The sequence below is a fragment of the Dromaius novaehollandiae genome, chromosome 2, assembly GCF_036370855.1.
Source record: "Dromaius novaehollandiae isolate bDroNov1 chromosome 2, bDroNov1.hap1, whole genome shotgun sequence".
NCBI lineage: Eukaryota > Metazoa > Chordata > Aves > Casuariiformes > Dromaiidae > Dromaius > Dromaius novaehollandiae.
The window spans coordinates 25,473,965-25,492,503 of record NC_088099.1 but is presented as its reverse complement, the minus strand read 5'-3'; the positions used below and the strand labels follow the sequence as shown (position 1 = coordinate 25,492,503).

The following is an 18,539-nucleotide window of genomic DNA, read 5'->3' as shown; positions in this document are numbered from 1 at the left end:
TTCAGTTTTTTAATCAAATGAGTAACATATTGAAACCACAGCATGAGAAAAAGCACGGACATGTCCTACTGTCAACAGAAACATACTATTGTAAGTACAGCAATACAAATTGTGCTTTACCCAGTAGTTGGCTAATTGCTCCCTGGTCACATAAATTAAGGTTCACAGCATCATCACAAAGAGACACAACAGATCTCAGTACTCTCAGACTGTAGCGCATTTGTGCAAGTTTGCTGCCACGACCACCTGTTCCATGGAAACTGTTACCTTGACCAAAGAAGGGATCTGTGGAGCAAGCACAACAAGCAAAAAAATCCTTTAATGTTAGAAAGGCTTCTTCTTTAAAACAATCTAATAAGAAGCCTTTCTATGAAGGGCTATGCTTTTTATATTCATAAGAAAGGTATGATTTTGATGAACATTTAAAATTATTTCAACATTTTTTTTTTACTTTACTTACTAGGTTAATGAGCAATGTACAAAACTTTAAATATCTTCTCCAGCATGACAGGTAAAACCAATCTTTTGATCTCAGTCACACCCAAATTAAAATTTGTTCATAGGAAAAATCACCCATTGTATGGTGAAAATTATCCATCTACAGGAAACAAATCCATGGAGACTGGGTGCAGTTAATTATGTATTTGCTTAGGTTCTACTCTCAGCTGATGGCCACAAATAAGCTTTAGTCTGGAAGCTGTCTTACTGTGTACAACTCCAAGCTTGAGTAACCATATCCTGCCTCTTGGCAGGAACTACTGGTTCGACTCAGTGCCACAGTAAGTGCATCTGACTAGCTTAAAATATGAACAATAAAGATGTGTGACTGCCTGCACAACTGAAGGAACACCAATATAGTGGTACACAGGAAATGAGGTACCAGTTTACACTCCAGTAGAAAAATATATTATGGCTCATTTTTAAAAAAAAGATTCTTTTCCTATGTGACCTATTTAAAAATAATAATTCCAAGTTCACAAGTTTTACATTTTTCCTACCTGATAAAGAAAGTAAGTCCAGTTAAGCTGTGTTTTGAGGTAACTCTATATGAAAGACATGAACATCTACTGACCTTGACCTATACACCACTCTAGAAACACAAGGAGGAGAGTATTCGCTTGGCAGGACAAATATTTATCTAGTAACAAGGGAGCCACTGAAGCTAAAATAGCAATTGCATGAAGCTGTAATTCTTCATATTGGGCAGCAGACCAGTCATGAAATCCAGGCTTTTGATTTGGTTTTACATAATAAAGCAAAGCTGGCATCACATCATTTTCACTGAGAAGCTGTAGAGTCAAAAGACAAAAAGAACAAATACAGCTTACAGGTTTCACATGCAAACAAGAAAAATCTAAAACAATGAATCAACTTTATTTTTAAATAGTTTTAGCCTTATTTTTTGCCATCATCTTTTTGAAATATTTAAAATATACTAATTTGCTTGTAGGAAGGATTTTCCAAATACTGACAAAACCTAATCACAAGGAAATACGAGCATATCAGTAGACAGTGCACCAGTTCATAGTAATTAATTCAGTGATTGAAAGCACATTAAAGGAAAACATTTTTTAAAGTGAAAAATATTTTATATTTCTACTGTGAGGCAAGATTATCAGTTCACACAGTAAGTCAACAAGGTTGTGTCTAAATTGTGGAACAGGTAAGCCCCTTTGTTTTGATCCCCCAATATTCCAGACTGGGAGACCTCTGAATGCACATTACAGCTCTCTTTCTGTCTACAGGTCTTTTAGACTGCTAGAATATTCACAGAACAACAAACATAAATATGTCTGGCTTATACTAAGAATATTAGCTTTATTGAGAATGGATGTCGGGAACAGTACAAGTACAGACAAACTGTTTATATTCTGTAGCATTCCCACAGACTGTGGTTTATGAAACTCTGTTTTGTTCTTCACCTGTATTTCAATAATGATTTGCAGTCGCTTGTCAGCTAAATGTTCTAGCATGGTCTAAGTTTGTAGCTTTTCTAAAATCAGAAATGTACAATGCTTTCAAACAGCAGGACTTGACTTAAAGCTATGTATGGTGTATAGTTTTGAATTCCTGATTTAGACAACAGCAGGTTAACTATTGAGCCATGTCATATGGACAACTAAATAATATCCCTGTAATTCTTGGCCCTTTTTTTGCTTACAGTATGTTCTGTTTTGTTACAATTTACCTGTACAGCACATGGGTCTTTAGATAAGACTCCTATTACATTAAACAGCAACTTCTTCAGCTCAAAGTCCTCATAAGAGTAGGTAAGTTTAAGACCTTTTACCAAGGGATTGGGGATTTTAACTGTGAAGGAAATTGTAGATAAGTCACAATAAAGTCTTCAATAAAAGTCAAAACATTATAATTACGAAGTAATATTTGTATCCCACCTGTATAAAATCTCTTACCTTCAGCAAATGTTGCAAGCACTATTAACTGCTTTGTAAATCCACTTTCCTAATAGGCATTCAAAATAAATGTGTTAATTAAATTAAATTACAATGAAATTAAAACTGATTATTTAAGTTTTACTTTTTTCCTCAGAACACAACAGAGTTTATCCTATTGCAGAATAATCAAAATTTTATCAAAAAAGAGATCAACCATGTACAATACTAATTACAATGCTAAGGATTAGTTAAACCTATGCCCTCATTCTGTACAAGCATCAACTTGTCCGGGGAAGCCCCAAGCCCAAGTATTAACTACTATAATCTACCACACAAGAAAACAGTATTCTCCAGTACAGTTAGAGTCTTGTTTTTTAAAATGCATTTGTGCACAGGTACGTCTGTATATCATGGTCACAAGTATATACAATTCTGTGCATTCAGTTGTGTATACTAATATACTTGTGTTCAACTTGTGTGCACTTACAAGTAGGCATATGAAAACTGCATGAATGAACAACCTGCATTTATAAGTATTTCATATTGTAATGTTTATAAGATGCAGTTCAGAAAATGAAATCTAGTAATTCACAGCTTCTAGACAGCCAACAGGACAATTACATATAATATAATCATGGATAGGGCCAAGGTCAGGAGTATATACACAATGCATCAGAGGCAAAAGAGCTCCGTTTCTGAGGTGACTGGAGCCATATAAACACGGCTGGCATGGCACTGCTCTTCTTGAGCGCCAAGTACATCATCTTGGCCTCAGCACTCTGGTGAACCCACTACAGAGCTTTACGCCAGCTCCCCACAAGAGCAGAGCTCAAAACTCTGCACAGACCATCCCTGCAGAATCAAGCACATCAGTGGTTTTGCAGCAGCTTTTTAGAGGCATCCCCTCCCAAAAGGGCTCAGACTGGATCAGCTCCTTAACACACCGAAATGGTTTTAACAAATAAAAATATGGCAAAGGTCATTTTAAATAAAAAATACTGAAACACATAAACATTTTCCCATTATTTTTAGCCTTCATGGTATCATACTCCCTTTACAAAGCCATTGCAAAGTGGCTAATTAAAACCAATTGATTACACTAAAAATTATTTATATTTTCACCTTACTGATTACTATTGCTTGCAGTACTAAATTCTGATGGAAAACAGTAATTACTAAACAGACAGTTTTGTTATGACACAGAAATAATTATAATTAATACCTTATAAGTCTTACTTTACATATATTTTGCAATTTACTTGTGCAAGAAAATTATTTTCCTTTCAAAGGTTCAGATTTCTGTGCTGATCTCTGAATTATGTTAAATATAAGCCTGAGGTTTCTGTATTTGCTTGGACAGTACATTAACAGAAAAAAGATAAAGTTCTGATGAAAATTTCTCTGGTGTTCTCTACGAGACAGGATTGAATAGTAATGTTAATGTTTTTTTCTATCTGATATTTACACCTTGTATCTGCTCTCCAGAAGTGAAGTAAAATCTCTAAGAAAGGTGACAATAGAAAATTTAAATGGAAACATTTATTATTCATTGAAACATTTTTTTTCTTTCAGTATATGGAATTAGAATATTGTGTCTTGGCCACTTATCTTGTAGGACAAAACTGCTTTGTTTCTGCAGCCAGATAAATGATTTGAATGTTTTAGACTTTAAATATGTTGCTGCAATAATATAACACACCTTATAAAATGGTTAGTGAGAAAATAGAAAACCTGAATGAAAATCTATAATCTTCATTACAGATCATAAAACCTATTTAGTAACAGAGCCAACTGGGACACTCCTACTGAAGTAAATGCAAATTCCCTGAAAATAATCCATTCCTGATCAAGCTGCAAAACAGCAGCTAATAGATCTATATAGACAGGAATTTTAATGCTCAGTTATTCAGTATGTCACAACTTCATGTGAAATTCTAAATCTCAGCGGTAAAACAAGAGAGTAAAAGAATATAAACATCTATAAAAACTTAACTTCTTACAGTTTCCTCAAAAAATTCTGGAATATCACAGAAGAATGGGTCATATCCTACTTTTTAAGTGAGCTGTCATAATGCATTTAGGGCTACATTTAGGTTAGAAAGAACTTATGTGCCTCTTTTTAACTGGAACAAGGCAATTGTCTTTGCGGCATCTTTTCAGAGCTTCTGAGTTGTGTTTTTTGGGAGCCTTCTTGTCTCTGGTTATGAGGCACGGGTACTTCAGCTAAACTTAGACCATAGCATACAGCCTGTACTACTACATCTTCCAAACAGTGAATAAGATTTAGTGCAAAACTCACTGTAACAGAATGGCACATCTGAGAATCTGTACAGGAATACAGGAATTCTGTTAATTTCTGCATATGAATACAGTTAGTTTAATTTAAGTATCAAATAAGGTTGATGCTAGTACTCCAGGTTGATGGTAAATAGATTTGAAATCTGAGTTAGAGGGAACTGCAGGAAGGAAAAATGTTTCCTGCCCAGCAAACCTAAGAAAGAGCAATGCACTGGAGACAGAGCGGAACAAATATTAGAACCTGAATGGGGTAAAATACTGAGTATGTAACAGCAAAGGAAAAGTTTGGCTCTGGAATATAACTGTGAATACTTACAATCATAGGTGCTGCAGGGTTTTCAGCTACTAGCGTGGCAATCACCAAGAGGTCATTTCTTAGCTGACGATCATAATTGCGGAAACCGTGCATAAGAAGGTGTACAAATACTTCTTTCAAAGCACTTAGAAGAAAGTGAAAGGTATTTTAACTTTTCTTTTCATATTTCATTTTAGACAGCTCTAGCATATGCGAATCCCCTTTCAGTATCATACTTTTCAAAGCCTTAGGGTTCAACTTTAAGAAAAGTAACTTAAAATTTTACTATGAAATGGATTCTAATGTATACAGCTAGAAATGCAATTTAAGCATGGATGCAAAGTACACATACTTCAAATTTTACCATGCATTATATGTGTTATAATGAATTAACAGACAGGTATAACACTTTTTCAAACATGGAAATACTTAACAGGATGTAGCTGAATGATTATCAAGAGGAGATGGTCTAATCCCAAATCACCCATAGTGAAAACAACATAATTCACTAAGAGAGAACCTGTATTTCCTTCAGCTGAGGATCTAAGCCTCATATATCATAACATATACATTCCAACAGCACAGTCATACTGACGTACCAGGCCTGACACATGAGCTTGAAAATGGTACAGTTAACTTTTGCATTATGCAAAGCAGTACTTATGCAGCAAAGCACCTTGACTTCCCTTTTGCCATATACCAGAAACAAGTGGTGGTGGATCACTGTAATTCACAAAGTGAAGAGAGGCTTGACAATGAAGTATTTTTCAAGTTGACTAGAAGTGCTTTTAACAGCACCCTGGCCACAGAGTTCGTAAACTACCCTGCAGGCACCTCTCATATCACACGTCATTTGCTGGCATCTGACAGACCATAATGCTATCTAAATTTCTGAAAAAGAAAAAAAAATCTAAATGGTCTAAATCATGTGCTGCTTGGCCATAAGGTCTGATCTGTTCTGGTGTGTAAAACTTAATGAGGACTTAATGAGAGAAGTCCATTCCCCTTTTGTTCTTTCTCTTTATTTATTTCAAACAAAATGCTACAAAATAGCAATGCTTTAGATGTCTCCAAAATTATAATATTAATTCATAAAATGCTTCACTGCACTTACTGTACACATTCCAAGCTACTAAGCTGATTAACAACTTCTTCTTTTGAGGTGTTTTCTAATAGGTTCCACAGGATTTCTGATGAACGGAATACCAGCTGTCCAGAGGGATCAGCATCATTCAGATGCACACAGAGTCTGCTGGCTGCTTGGGCCTTAAGCATAAGTCTGCAATTTACTCCTGAAATTATGAAAATCTGAATAATTAATTCCCTGTAGGTCAGTAACTGTTTCAGACATGTTCAAAGAACAAACAATCTAAGATCAGAAGTAATGAGATTGCTGAAAGAACAATCTGTACTAACCAGAGCTGGAGAGATACTGCAGAGTTTTCAGTATCCACAACTTCTCAGTAAGTTGATTTTCAACTAATGCTAGTGATAAAAGAAGAGTTTCTGCTAATCCTCCTAATTCCGCCATCTGAATTTTATAGTTTGCACTTGTTGGCTGGTAACCTGCACATACAATAGCTTTAGTTATAATACAGTAAATATTCAGAATTTTGATTATTTCGTAAAATATTCACCCTTTCTCAAAAAAGGAATGAGATGGGAGTTTCATATTTCCTTGGTCCTAAAACTGATGGAAAACAAATTTCTAATAAACAACAAAAGCTTTTTTTCTTATATTTGAATATTAACAGTACCTAAGGCATATCCAAAAGGCTTACCCTCCAGAGGACTAAAATGCTATATAAACACATAATTTTCCTTCTAGAGTTAGCAGAGAGTGAAGGGGCAAGCAGGGGCATAGGAAGGTGAAATTTCTTGTCCAGGTCATGCAATATGTTCTTGGTGTAGGACCTAGCTCTTTTCTGTAGCCCACTCAATAGAGAATTAATGCTTTCCATTACCATATTACTTAAAATATGTGAATCCAGCCTTTGATTTATAAGCTTGAATTTCTAATGTGTCCCTGTTTTTACTTTTGTCCATGCATATACAAATAGTTATTTCATTATTGAATTATAGGGGAAAGAGAAACACTGAGAAAAGAAATTCATAGTTATATATTCTAACTTGCAAATATAACGCTCATCTAAAATAGCTTTTAAAAAACCCTAATATATATCAAACGGATTGATAAATACAGATAACGCATACGGGGAAAGGCAGTTTTAACTAAGCATAAACTCTAAACTGGCTGTTACTTTACAGGAGAAAGAACTTTGAGGACTCTTCTATGAAAATATCAGTTCAACATCTTAGGGGAGGGTGTTAAATGATTAAATCAAATGTTAAGAATTGTTAATAAAAGAACAGCAAATAAAACTGAGACTAACAGTGGCTGGTGTGCCAGCACCTGGAAGATTCTTTGAAGTTCCAGCCTCCCATATCTACCACAGACTAAAAAAAATTACAGACAGCAGGGTGATGACTATTATCAGAAGCTTTGAAGAGCTTATACACTAAGAGAGTTTAAATAGACTTGGCCTCTTCACCTGAAAAAAGAGGTGACTAAGAAACGATATGATAGACACATATAAAATGAAAAGTGGCACAAAGAAGGTTAATAGAGAAGAGTTTTTCTCTATTGTTCACAAGACAAGTAACAGGGGACATAATATAAAGTTTGCAATATGTTTAAAACAAACAAAAAGAAATAATTCTTCCACACCATAACACTAAATTGTGAAAATAATTTCTTCCTGGTGCTATGAAAGGCAAAGATGTAAATGGTTATAAAAAGCAAATAGAAAAAAGATAGAAAATCTCACAGAAGAAAAAAAAATCAACTTCTATTAAGCATAAAAGAAATAAATTCTGTTTTAGGAATTCTCTAAGACACAGACTGCTTGAAAATGGGGCAATATATTGAAGGAAAATATCATGGTGTGCTTGCTTGCCTTATTCTTAAATTCTTTCTCTCATCACCTGCTTTATCATACACTGCACTGACCTTTGTATGGTCATTCTTACATTTGTTTTATGCTAATGTTTTGCTGTAAGAGAATCCCAGAATTTATCTAAAGCCTGCGCTCAAATGTGTCCAAACAATACAGACAGAAGCAAATTTGGATGGACTCAGACCAACTCTTCATAAGCAACACAAGTGAAGCTAGAGCTGCTTCTCTCCAGACTATACATGCAAAGTAGATAATGATAATTGTTCCGTTCTTATAACTCCAATCCTAATTACTCTTTCTTCCTCCACTATCCATGCTTCAGAGAATTTGTGACCACCTCACATTTTCTGGGTACTATATAATATTAATCCCTTTCTGTATAATATTAATTGATATGCTGTACATTGATAATTTCAGATTTTGAGTATGCATTTCTATAAAAATGTTAATTGCATATTTGCCAATACTGTATATTTATTAAATGAGATACAGTAATGATAGTTATAAATAATATCATCCATAGCAAATTCAAAGATTTCAAAGTAGTTGAGTTGGTTAACATTTGATTTCTTGTGACACTTGAAAATACTGTGCTTTACCTGAAAGTAGTTTTTTCGGTGGTTCCACATTATAAAAGCTAACAATACACTTGCAGATTTGTAGTCGAACTTCAGAGCTTGGCACCCTCATCAAATAACCTGTCAAAACGAAAAAAATTAATTTACAAAGTTTATAATTATTTTTGAAATTCATCTTAACACTTCTAATTACAGTACTTTGTCTTTATTGGTCATATCCCCTAAAATCTGTCTATTTCATGCTAAGTTTGATTAAAAAACACTCAAGGGACAGGGTCTCCAACACTGAAAAGGACAAAGTGGTCTTGGAGTAGTAGCATAGGGTTTATTAAAAAGTGTCCTCCTCTTTTCCTTGGCTACAGATTCTTATAAGGCACTGGATGTTACTCAGAAGTTATTCTCAGAAGAAAGCTAATATACTAGGCTGCCACCATTATCATGTTAGTAACTCTGCTTCTACCAAACATGATACGACATAATGGGAGCACAGAAAAGAGCTTCTTTTCCACAAGACAGAAAGAAACCAATTGAGAGCCACTGATGCCTAACATGGATAATATAAACTATCTTTTCTATTTTAATGTATTTTTGGACAGGCTACACTAAAGAGAATCTGCAACTATCTGAAACTCAGGGGCCATTGTGCTCTCTATTTGGGCCTGTGAAAATGAAGATTTCTATGAAGAATTTCTTTCTCATCCATTTCAAGGATGTTTTTTTTTCATGTGTGACAGGCTGATGACCTCTGAGAGGTCCTACCTCTCTGCCATTTAAATCTTTCCATTAAGTGAGCTGGTGTATCACCCCTCCTCACTACTGAATCCTTTTTTGACATATAGCACTTGCAGTGTTGTTCTCTGAAAATTACAAAAGTCATATGCAAGGTCATAACAAGATAGTCTGGTACTGAAGAGTCCAATGACATTGAGACATCAGTTTGAGACCTTTTCCTCCAACAGCTCTATTAAAATAGACTCCTGAGAGACAGGAGCTCACAACTCAGATGCAGCAGGAGGCAGAAGTCAGGAACTGCTGCCCCTGGTAGGGCATGGCACTACTGACTTGCTGTATTTTGCCTTTGTGGGAGATGGTTCTCAGGCTTGTGGGTTCTGAAGCTTTGAGCTGGCAGTCAGAAGTTACTCTGTCTTACTTGTTTCTTCCATTTGGCTTCAGAGATGTATGAAGTCTTCCCCCCTATCCCAGGCTTCAGTGGTTGTAATAATACACGAATTTCTCAGAACAAAATGAAATTTTGTACTGTGTCCAGTTCTGGACTCCCCAGTACAAGACAGACATGGGTGTACTGGATTGAGTCCAACAAAGGTCCACAAAGGTGATTAAGGGACTGGAGTATAAGACTGGAGTATCTGTCATGATGAAAGGCTGAGAGAGCTGGGACTGTTCAGCCTGGAGATGAGAAGGCCTTCTTATCAAAGAGGATCTTATCAATGTGTACAAATATTTGAAGGGAGGGCATGAAGACAACAGGGCTAGACTCTTCTGAAGACAAGAGGCAATGGGCACAAATTGAAACACAGGAAATTCCACTTGAACACAAGAAAACACTTCTTTCCTGTGAGGGTGGTTGAACACTGAAACAGGTTGCCCAGAGAGGTTGTAGAGTCTGGATGTGGTCCTGGGCAACCTGCTCTAGCTGACCTTGCTTCAGCAGGGGGGTTGCACCAGCTGATCTTCAGAGGTCCCTTACAATCCCAACTATTCTGTAATTCTGTGAACTTAAACATGCTACAGAGAGGTTTAGTTCTTCAGGTGTAACACTGAAGTTTTTTCACATAGCTTCTGACATCAGCAAATAGGAAACTGCTAGCTAATGTGTGAGTTAGCAACATAGCAAAATAAGAATACTTTCTGAATAATAAAAAGCATAGAGTACTGATGGAATCATTGAAAGAAACGACTTAAACTTGCTAGAGTAACAAGCAGTTGAAATTGTGATAGTTATATAGTTCGTATTATTATACTGAAGGTATTGTGGCATATCACTCTACACTCACCAAGTTGTGCAATTGATTTTGAAACTGTCAGGGAATAGCTTACTTCATCAGATAATTTCTTTTTTTGAAATGGTAACCTGCAAAATGAAATAAGCAAGTTAATAAAACCATGCTTAAAACACCACAGAAAAACACTTTAATCAAGCCGTTAGAAAAGCTCAATAGGTTTTCTTTTTCCTTGACTTTCTTTGCAAATAAAGACGCTTTGCCCAGGACAAAAATATTCTTTGCAATGCTGATTCTACATTGAAAGTTCCACTTCCATAATCTGGCAATTATATTTTGGCAACTAGTAGTACGTGTCCACAGTTCATAATTCATATTTGGTACAACAAAAATAATCTGAGCAAACAAATGTAATTTAAATGTGGAAGATTAAATCCTGGAACCTAGGCAGTATCAGTCTATTCCACAGCTAGGCTATTAATAGACATGTGTAGAGATGAAAAAAAGGATCATAGCCCATCACAAGACCTCTAGAAATGGAGAAAAATAAAACTAATAAACTGACTCCAAATAGCCCAACTACCAATTTATTTTAGAGACAGGTTATCAAGACAAATTCAGAAGCATTTGCAAAACACTCAGATATGAAATAAATATGTAAGTGCTATAAAATTCTCTAACTGTAAACATTACAAATATTAAGGTTGGTCTCTGCATGTCATAGTGTAGAAAGAGCTTTCCTGTAGGTTTACCTTTGTAAACATAGACAGAAGAAAAGAGGAGAGAGCAAATAATGGAATAAATGGGGAAAAACAAACAGACATTAAAAAAACAAGTGGGAAGAAAACAGGTACAGAAATAGAGGTAGTTATGAGAAAACAGAAAGTTCTACTATGGGAGTTCTAGTATCTGAAAGGAATTTCCAGATAACAGCCCCTCCCTCTAGTTACAAACTTCTCATTGCCGTATGAAGTACTAGTGAATTGAGGGGGAATTTCCGTAACACAAAAATTAAAGCAAAACCCAAGGGTGCAGTCTTCCAAAATATACTCATTGCAGAAACCACAAGTATTGCTGAATTGCTATAAAGATGAAAAATACTATTCACGAATACATTTTATTGACTGTACACCCTCATTTTCAGTTTTGTCACATTTCTGCCACACACAGGAGAAAATGAAACTTAATGTATTTTTTCATTCTCCACTGTGTGGCAGCAAAGGAAAGCAGTACAACTGATGATGCTCTAGAAAGTAAAAAGTTCAGCTGAAGAGTTACATATTTATTATACATAATAGCTGAGAGGAAGCTATGTAAAAAATTATTTGAATATCAGGCTTAAAATGCAATTCATTTTCTGTCTGCCACAATTTTTCTCTTCCATATGCTCACCAATTATAATTAAATTCCAGAGTAACTGTAGTTACAAGTATTTCATCAGTAACTTTACTAAATTATTGGGAAGAAGAAGGAAACTATGGACAAGTACGAATAACACCAGCTTCCTGTTCTGCAAATAACAATGAAGATGCCAGAAAGTTCATGTAATACATTTTAAAGCAGGTTATAAATCCAAAATCCTCCAGTTGCTGTTTTTTCCTCTTCTGTAATATGGCTTGTCATTTCACAAAGCTTAAAGTCTCTTTGTATCACCTCAGGTTTTAAACCCACTTATTTAAACCCACTTAGAGAGCTTGTCTGAAACCACAAAACACTTTAGCAAGACTTACTGCTGAATCTCTTGAGGCCAGCAAGCCCAGAACAGTTTACTGTAGGTAATGACATTGGGGAATCCTGCTTCCAAGCATGCTGAGGCTAATTATGATACAGTACTGAATGATGTAATAAGTAGCTCTGCAGATACTTAACTGCTAAAATGGGTCCTTCATGCCAACAGAAACTGGACTCAAGGAAAGAATGGGACATGAAAAGGAAGGGTGATACAATAGATGCCTTCTCACAGAGACATGTCAATTGCCTTAGAAAATGTATAAACATGTTAATAAGCAGTGTTTAAAATCTCTAAAATAAGGGCTGAAGTACTTACCCACATAATTTAATAAGTTCACACATAGGCTCAATGAAAGCTTGCTGTTCATTAAGCTTTTCTGCACACAAGTTAAGAATTTCAAATATTTGTGCTAAATCCTTAAGGGGCTTTTAATTTTAAGTTAAGGAAATCAGATTGTTTGTACTGCTAAGAATTAGGAGAAAAAGCTGAATACTGTGTTTATCATACTTCAAAGATACAGCCAAGAACAACCAAGGCCCAGGCTTTCAGAGTTAGATGATTAAGATGAAGCATATAAATCTATACCTAGCTCTTGGAAGCAACCTTACTTCAGAAAAATAAAACACTTTCAACTCTCATTTAGTTCTCTTATCAGTCAAAATCACTGGAAGTTCAGCACAGAATATGTCTAAAAACACAGGATGAAAATTTTTACACCACAGTGTCAAATCTACCTGCCTAAATTCTGTCTGAAACAACCTTGAGGTACTCAAATCCTTTCTTTCTCTTACCCCATGTGATTAACTTTAGAGACAAAAGTTTGAAAATTTGGACACAAACACATATTGAGATTATCTAATTTAGGGTAGAGGCGCAAGATCAAAACTGAACAGTTTACTGAGACTTAGAAGTTACTACCAATCCACTGGACTCATGGAAACTGCCTGCGTATGCCCATGACTCAGTTGTGAAGTAACGTAATCACTGCGGTTATTAGCTAAACTGTATGAAATTAATCACATTTTTTCATATTCCTACACCTTCCCCAGTACCTCCGATTATTAGAAAACTTTAAATTTCTATTGTATATATGAAAAAAAGTTTCAGATAAATTAGTCTGAATTTGTTTTTCTTTAAAATGTTTCCTCATCAGAAGTTATTGCTATTTTGTCTGCTACTTATGTAGTAACTATTATGTTTGCCTATTTTGAATTGAAAATACACATTTACATTTATGCTTACATTTGAACACTTTCAATCATTGTGTAGCTGCTACCTCGATTTTATTTTGTAGCAAATGAATCTAGCCATCCAAGAATCTTTCTAACCCTACCAACCTTGGCTATGTGTGCACACGTCAATGATCAAAACATAAGCAGACCATCACTGCTCTCCACCTGGAAGCACTGCAGATCATAATATGTTTTGCTGAGAAGTCAAAATATTAACATATATCAAACACCACAGTTTTAGTATTCCAAAAACTGGCAAAAAGGATACAAGCCCATTTTCAAAGTGCTTGACTACCTTCTTGAGAATTTTCAGCTGCCTTTCCAAATTACTCTTAAATAAAGAAAATGAAAAGTAGGTTTTAATTGCAGTTTTCCTTAGAACCTTAAGTGATTATATTGATCCCCTTTTAAGTTTAAATGAAAAGTGGAAACCAAATTAAAAAGTCACAAGACACAATGAAATTCTGAAATGAAAAGTGGAAACCAAATTAAAAAGCCACAAGACACAATGAAATTCTGAAAGTGCTTTGTAGCAGGATTAGTTCTTTGATCAAGCCCCATTTCTAAATATAGTCTGCATTGTAGTAACTGAGGAGGCTTTTCAAAACTGCAGGTTTTGTTCAAATGTGTGGGGTTTTTTTCTACGAATTTATCTGGGATTCTGTGCAAGATAATTTACAAAATCCAAATCTATGTTCTGTAGGCTTACATGTGACACAATTGTGTATAAATATAGATCTAAGTGGCTTAGAGTGTGGCTCTGCCGCCATTAGAAAACAGCCTGCAAATTCAAATTTGAAAACTATTGAAGTAAGACTGTATCAGGGTGTGCCAGTGATGATATGCAGCATTCATTCCAGCTCCTCTGAGCATCTCCATGCTGGGCAAGATCACCGCAACTTGAGGCAAGCCAAAAAGTTGTTTCAGGAATCTACAAGCCCAGAATCCTGACGGTGTTTTATCATATATCTCATGCTCTCTAGACAGGCAATAAACAGCATCATTCAGCACATTTTTATTTAGTCAGTAAGAGTTTATTCTATCAACTTTGAATAAAAAGGAAAAAAAAAAGAGACAAGCAAGTTCTCTGTGGCATGTTAACTTGAAATGCGGCATGATGTTTAATTAAGTTCTTGTTTTAAGAATATAAATTATTAGGCTTTTAGATTAAGAGCAACTGATGGTTTAGTGAATTTAATCCATCAAACCTGCTTGTAGAGATGAAACATAGTCTGTGGAAGTCCAGGAGATACTACTCTTCTGTGTGCCTAGGTAGTCATATTTGTTCTTGAACACTGAACTTTGTATAGTTCTCCCTCCTTTAAAATCAGTTCCCTGGAGAAACTTCAGCAGTTAACTCAGGCAATTACATAAATTCCTGACATGCTTTAAATAGCTCTAAATGTATTTCTGTTTTTCAGCTGTAGGTTTCAGCATTCTAAAACTTTGAGATAAACCAGTCATTTTGCACATCTAGGTTTTAAATGCACACAATTTTGTCTGTTTTGCAAAAATATTTGCACAGAGATGTACTGGGCTGTTTAATGAAAAATGCTCATAGACACCACTCTGTTATAATGAACATCTTTACAAGATTCCTTAAACTGCTGCTAAAAATTCTTCAGCTTTGTGCTTTGTAGCCCCAGCCACCAATGCCCTCTGGTTTATTTAGAAATAGGTACAAGCGTATCTGTATAAAATATTTTTCTAAGCCTCCTTTTCATCTGCGCAACTAAAATCATCAGATGCCAGGCTTACTTACTGAGTTTGTCTCTTCAAGTAGTTTGATGACATGATTCAAATCCACTGATTTGAACTGTGTATCCTAGAAAACAGGCAAACTTTTTACATTTTTTAAAAAATGTGCTTAAAAAGTGATTAAACCTTAACACGTAAAAGCGCCACATATGAATCAACAGAAACTCCCCAAGGAAGGACACGTCTAGGCTGTGTTTTGAGCACAAACCTGGGATTGTTCTCGGACTGACTCAGCATCCAAGCTGCCTGGACCTCAGCGCATGTGCCGGCGTGGAGATTCCTCGGCTTCAGCCGAAGGGTGACGGGGACAGCTCGGCGGTGCGACCACCACCACGTCCCGCAGCCTCCGCGGTGGCACCTCACCGCGCGCCGGGCGGACAAGCAGCCCCGCGGCCCACCGGGCCCGGTGAAGGCCGAGGGGGCTCTCGGCGGCCCGGCTCCCCTGCCGGTGCCCCCAGATGCTGGCGCCCCATGGCCGGACACGCGGGGGCCGCTGGGGAAGGCGCAGTGTGTTTCAGAGAGCAACCTGGCCCGCTTTCCTGGGCCAGATGGAGCCGGGAGGCATACCTGTGCGGCTGCCGGTCTGAGGCTGTATTTCACAAAGTGACAGAAATCCAAGGGGGATTTTTTGTCTTGTCTGGCCTAATTTCACTCGCTGGAGGAAGCAGAACTAGCTCTAACTACACTAAGCGCCGGCGATGCGTTCGACATGGCTGGAGGCCGGGTCCGCTCGCGGAGGGGCACAAGGGCGCTGCGCCTCCGGTGGCGGCCGGCCCGGCCCGGCCCGGGCAGGGCAGGGCGGCAGGGCAGCACCGGCCGCCCGGGCGGGCCGGGGAGGGAGCCCGGCCGGGGCCGGGGGCGGAGGCGCCGCGGGGGCGGAGGGGCGGCTGCCTGCCCGTGGGGACGGCCTCGCCCGCGGCGGCCGGGCGGGAGCTCACCTGGACGGTGTCGGCGTCCGCGGCGTTGCTGCGCCGCTCCCCGCCGCAGCGAGCGGGGCGCGGGGACCGCGCCGGCGAGCGGGAGGGCGCCCGGGAGGCGGCGGGCTCGGCTAGGGAGGACATGGGCCCGGCCGCCGCCGGCTGCGGCCCCAGCGGTTGCCATGGGAGCGGCGCGGGCCGCGGCGGGCGCCGGCAGCCGCGCCTCCATCCGCCTCCCGCCCGCCCTCGGCGGCGGCGCGGCAGAGCCCGGCCGCGGGCTCCGGCCATCTGCGGGGGCCGGGGACGGTCGCTGCCCCGGGGGCGGGGGTTGGCGGTGCGCCGTGCCCCTGCGCTTGCCGTGCCCGCCGGGTTTTTGCTGTGGCGTCGCTCAGCTGTGAACACCGACACTCCTGTGGGGATACGCGTGCTCTTTCCTGAAGGCACGCAGGGTTGTGCAGTGGTGTCTTGAAGTGCAGGCTCCAGGGTAGGTGTGTGACTGAACCTGTCAACTCCAAATCGTCCTCGAATACCAGATTTCTTTGCTGGGTTGGGGCCGACGTGTGGAGGAAGAGCTGCCTCTCCAGCAGTGGCTACAGCAAAAGGCCTGGTGCACTGTCCTGTACCCACAACGGTATCCTGGGTCTGGTCATAGCACTGGTGCTCTGCAGGGCTGCTTGGCTTGGTTGCCCCTTACTGGGATTTGGAAGAAGTGATTGATAACAAATGAGCAAGAAACCCCTGTGGCCTCACCTACCAGCAAAACAGTTCTTGCCCTCACTTTTCCCAGCCTGCTCTTACACATGCTGTACCCCTCCCGTTTCATACCTGCCTTCTTCAGAAATGTGTAAAATGCATATTATGTTTAGTGCTCACATATGCTAGACAGTTCTCTCCCCATTACAGGAAAAATGCACGGTACAGCATGTACCCAACCACACTCTAGACGGCCGGTCATCCTGCACACAGCTGAAACTCTCCACAATGATGGCAGAAATATAGCCTAGCATAGAATAGACTCTAATTTGGAAAATGCAATGACCACTTTGGCATCCTTAACCTCCTGAGCTGCTTTTATAAGAATGCAGGTGATGCAAGGGAATGAACCTGTTGGAATATTGTAGTGCATTCACCTAACGAGACTACACAGCTGCCAGCTGGGAGCTGGTGCTTGACTTTTCCATGTGCCCCTTTCCATGCACCTGTGGATGGCCTGTCTCCATGGCTCTAATCGGTTCACAAGCCCTGCCATGAATATTCATTTCTGTAAACGTGGGTGACCATATTCTCAGCTGTAGTCTAGCATCCGGTCCTACACTGGATGGAACAAGCAGATTTCTTATTAAGTATTTGTTAGAGATACATTGTAATGATAATGCTTACAGGACAGCAGGCAGTTAGCACTGGACAAACTGGATTATTTTTTTTTTTGATTGGTGTCCAGATATTACTGATATTCTATGTATGCAACCAGTTTTTTTCAGTCCATGAAATAAAGCTAAAATTTACATGTATTGTGGCTTATGTGTATATGGTTTGGCTGACAAATATATAGAGAGCATATCTAAATTGGGCAACATAGTCTGTAAATTATAAGCTTAGGTCACGTGCCATTTGTTGGTCGAGTGTTCCAAAGATCATATTGCAAAGGTCCATTTGCTCACTGAGCACCTTTTTTATAAATGAGGCTTTTAAAATTGGGATGAAAGCTACACTGTGCAGGTTTGATTCCAGGGATTCTGCTGCCCTTGGCAAACTGGCAAATGTCCATCCTCAAAAATCTGTGGTCAACTGTGAAAATATTTACTGAACAGTTTTCTGCCCCAGACAACAGGCTTGCATTGTACTGTATCACACCTACCTCTTTCATTGATAATAAACAACATTATGGACATCAAGGCTATAGTACCGTACCTCTGAGAGTATTAATTCACAAGTGTTAACTACTAAGCCTTACAAATGCTAAGAAATATATTTAAAAGGTAGACTTGATGTAAAGAGGATTTCTGTTGTGACCAAGCACAAACTCTCTTGGAGTGAGAAGACATGTCAGCAAATGTTATCCTTGAAGTAAAGTTAAATTATATAAAACAGTGTGACTGTGTAATCTGATGTGTAGGCCACACAGCTGTGTATTACAAGACCAAGGTTCTATATCTAGCTATGCCATTAATCTCCTGCTGGCTGCTGAGAGAATTATTTCCTCTCTCACTCTTTATTTGCTGTCTTACCTACTTAGGTTGTAAGCTTTTGAAGGACTGTATTCTGTATAGGGTACACCTTTCAAGTGCTGCAAGGGTAGGGTCATCAGCCCTAGCCAAGTGATACCCTTTCCATGGCTACTTTCAAACTGTACACTTTTTCAAAGCCATCAGCACAGTTTCTCAAATATGACATTAAGCTCTTTAAAATATGGAA

General features: G+C 38.6%; 1 protein-coding gene across 7 annotated transcripts in view; it reads right to left on the bottom strand.

The window, feature by feature from the left end:
- The window catches only part of CFAP69 (cilia and flagella associated protein 69), a 39,658-nt gene extending 23,333 nt beyond the window's left edge, over positions 1 to 16,325 (bottom strand). For 2 of the 7 annotated variants that reach the window (XM_064506041.1, XM_064506040.1), the window contains exons 1-13: positions 16,146 to 16,324; positions 15,212 to 15,274; positions 13,718 to 13,780; positions 12,533 to 12,642; positions 10,540 to 10,616; positions 8,546 to 8,644; positions 6,406 to 6,555; positions 6,104 to 6,281; positions 5,011 to 5,134; positions 2,415 to 2,463; positions 2,189 to 2,310; positions 1,073 to 1,289; positions 121 to 285 (exon numbers count right to left, since the gene is read on the bottom strand). In XM_064506041.1, the coding sequence (XP_064362111.1) occupies positions 121 to 285; positions 1,073 to 1,289; positions 2,189 to 2,310; positions 2,415 to 2,463; positions 5,011 to 5,134; positions 6,104 to 6,281; positions 6,406 to 6,555; positions 8,546 to 8,644; positions 10,540 to 10,616; positions 12,533 to 12,642; positions 13,718 to 13,780; positions 15,212 to 15,274; positions 16,146 to 16,268 (1,540 nt within the window). In that variant the 5' untranslated portion in view covers positions 16,269 to 16,324. Of the gene's footprint in view, positions 1 to 120; positions 286 to 1,072; positions 1,290 to 2,188; positions 2,311 to 2,414; positions 2,464 to 5,010; positions 5,135 to 6,103; positions 6,282 to 6,405; positions 6,556 to 8,545; positions 8,645 to 10,539; positions 10,617 to 12,532; positions 12,643 to 13,717; positions 13,781 to 15,211; positions 15,275 to 15,415; positions 15,952 to 16,145 lie in introns of those variants that run through there. The other 5 variants (XM_064506042.1, XM_026098775.2, XM_064506043.1 and 2 more) reach the window with 5 other exon arrangements.
- Positions 16,326 to 18,539: the final 2,214 nt, after the last annotated feature.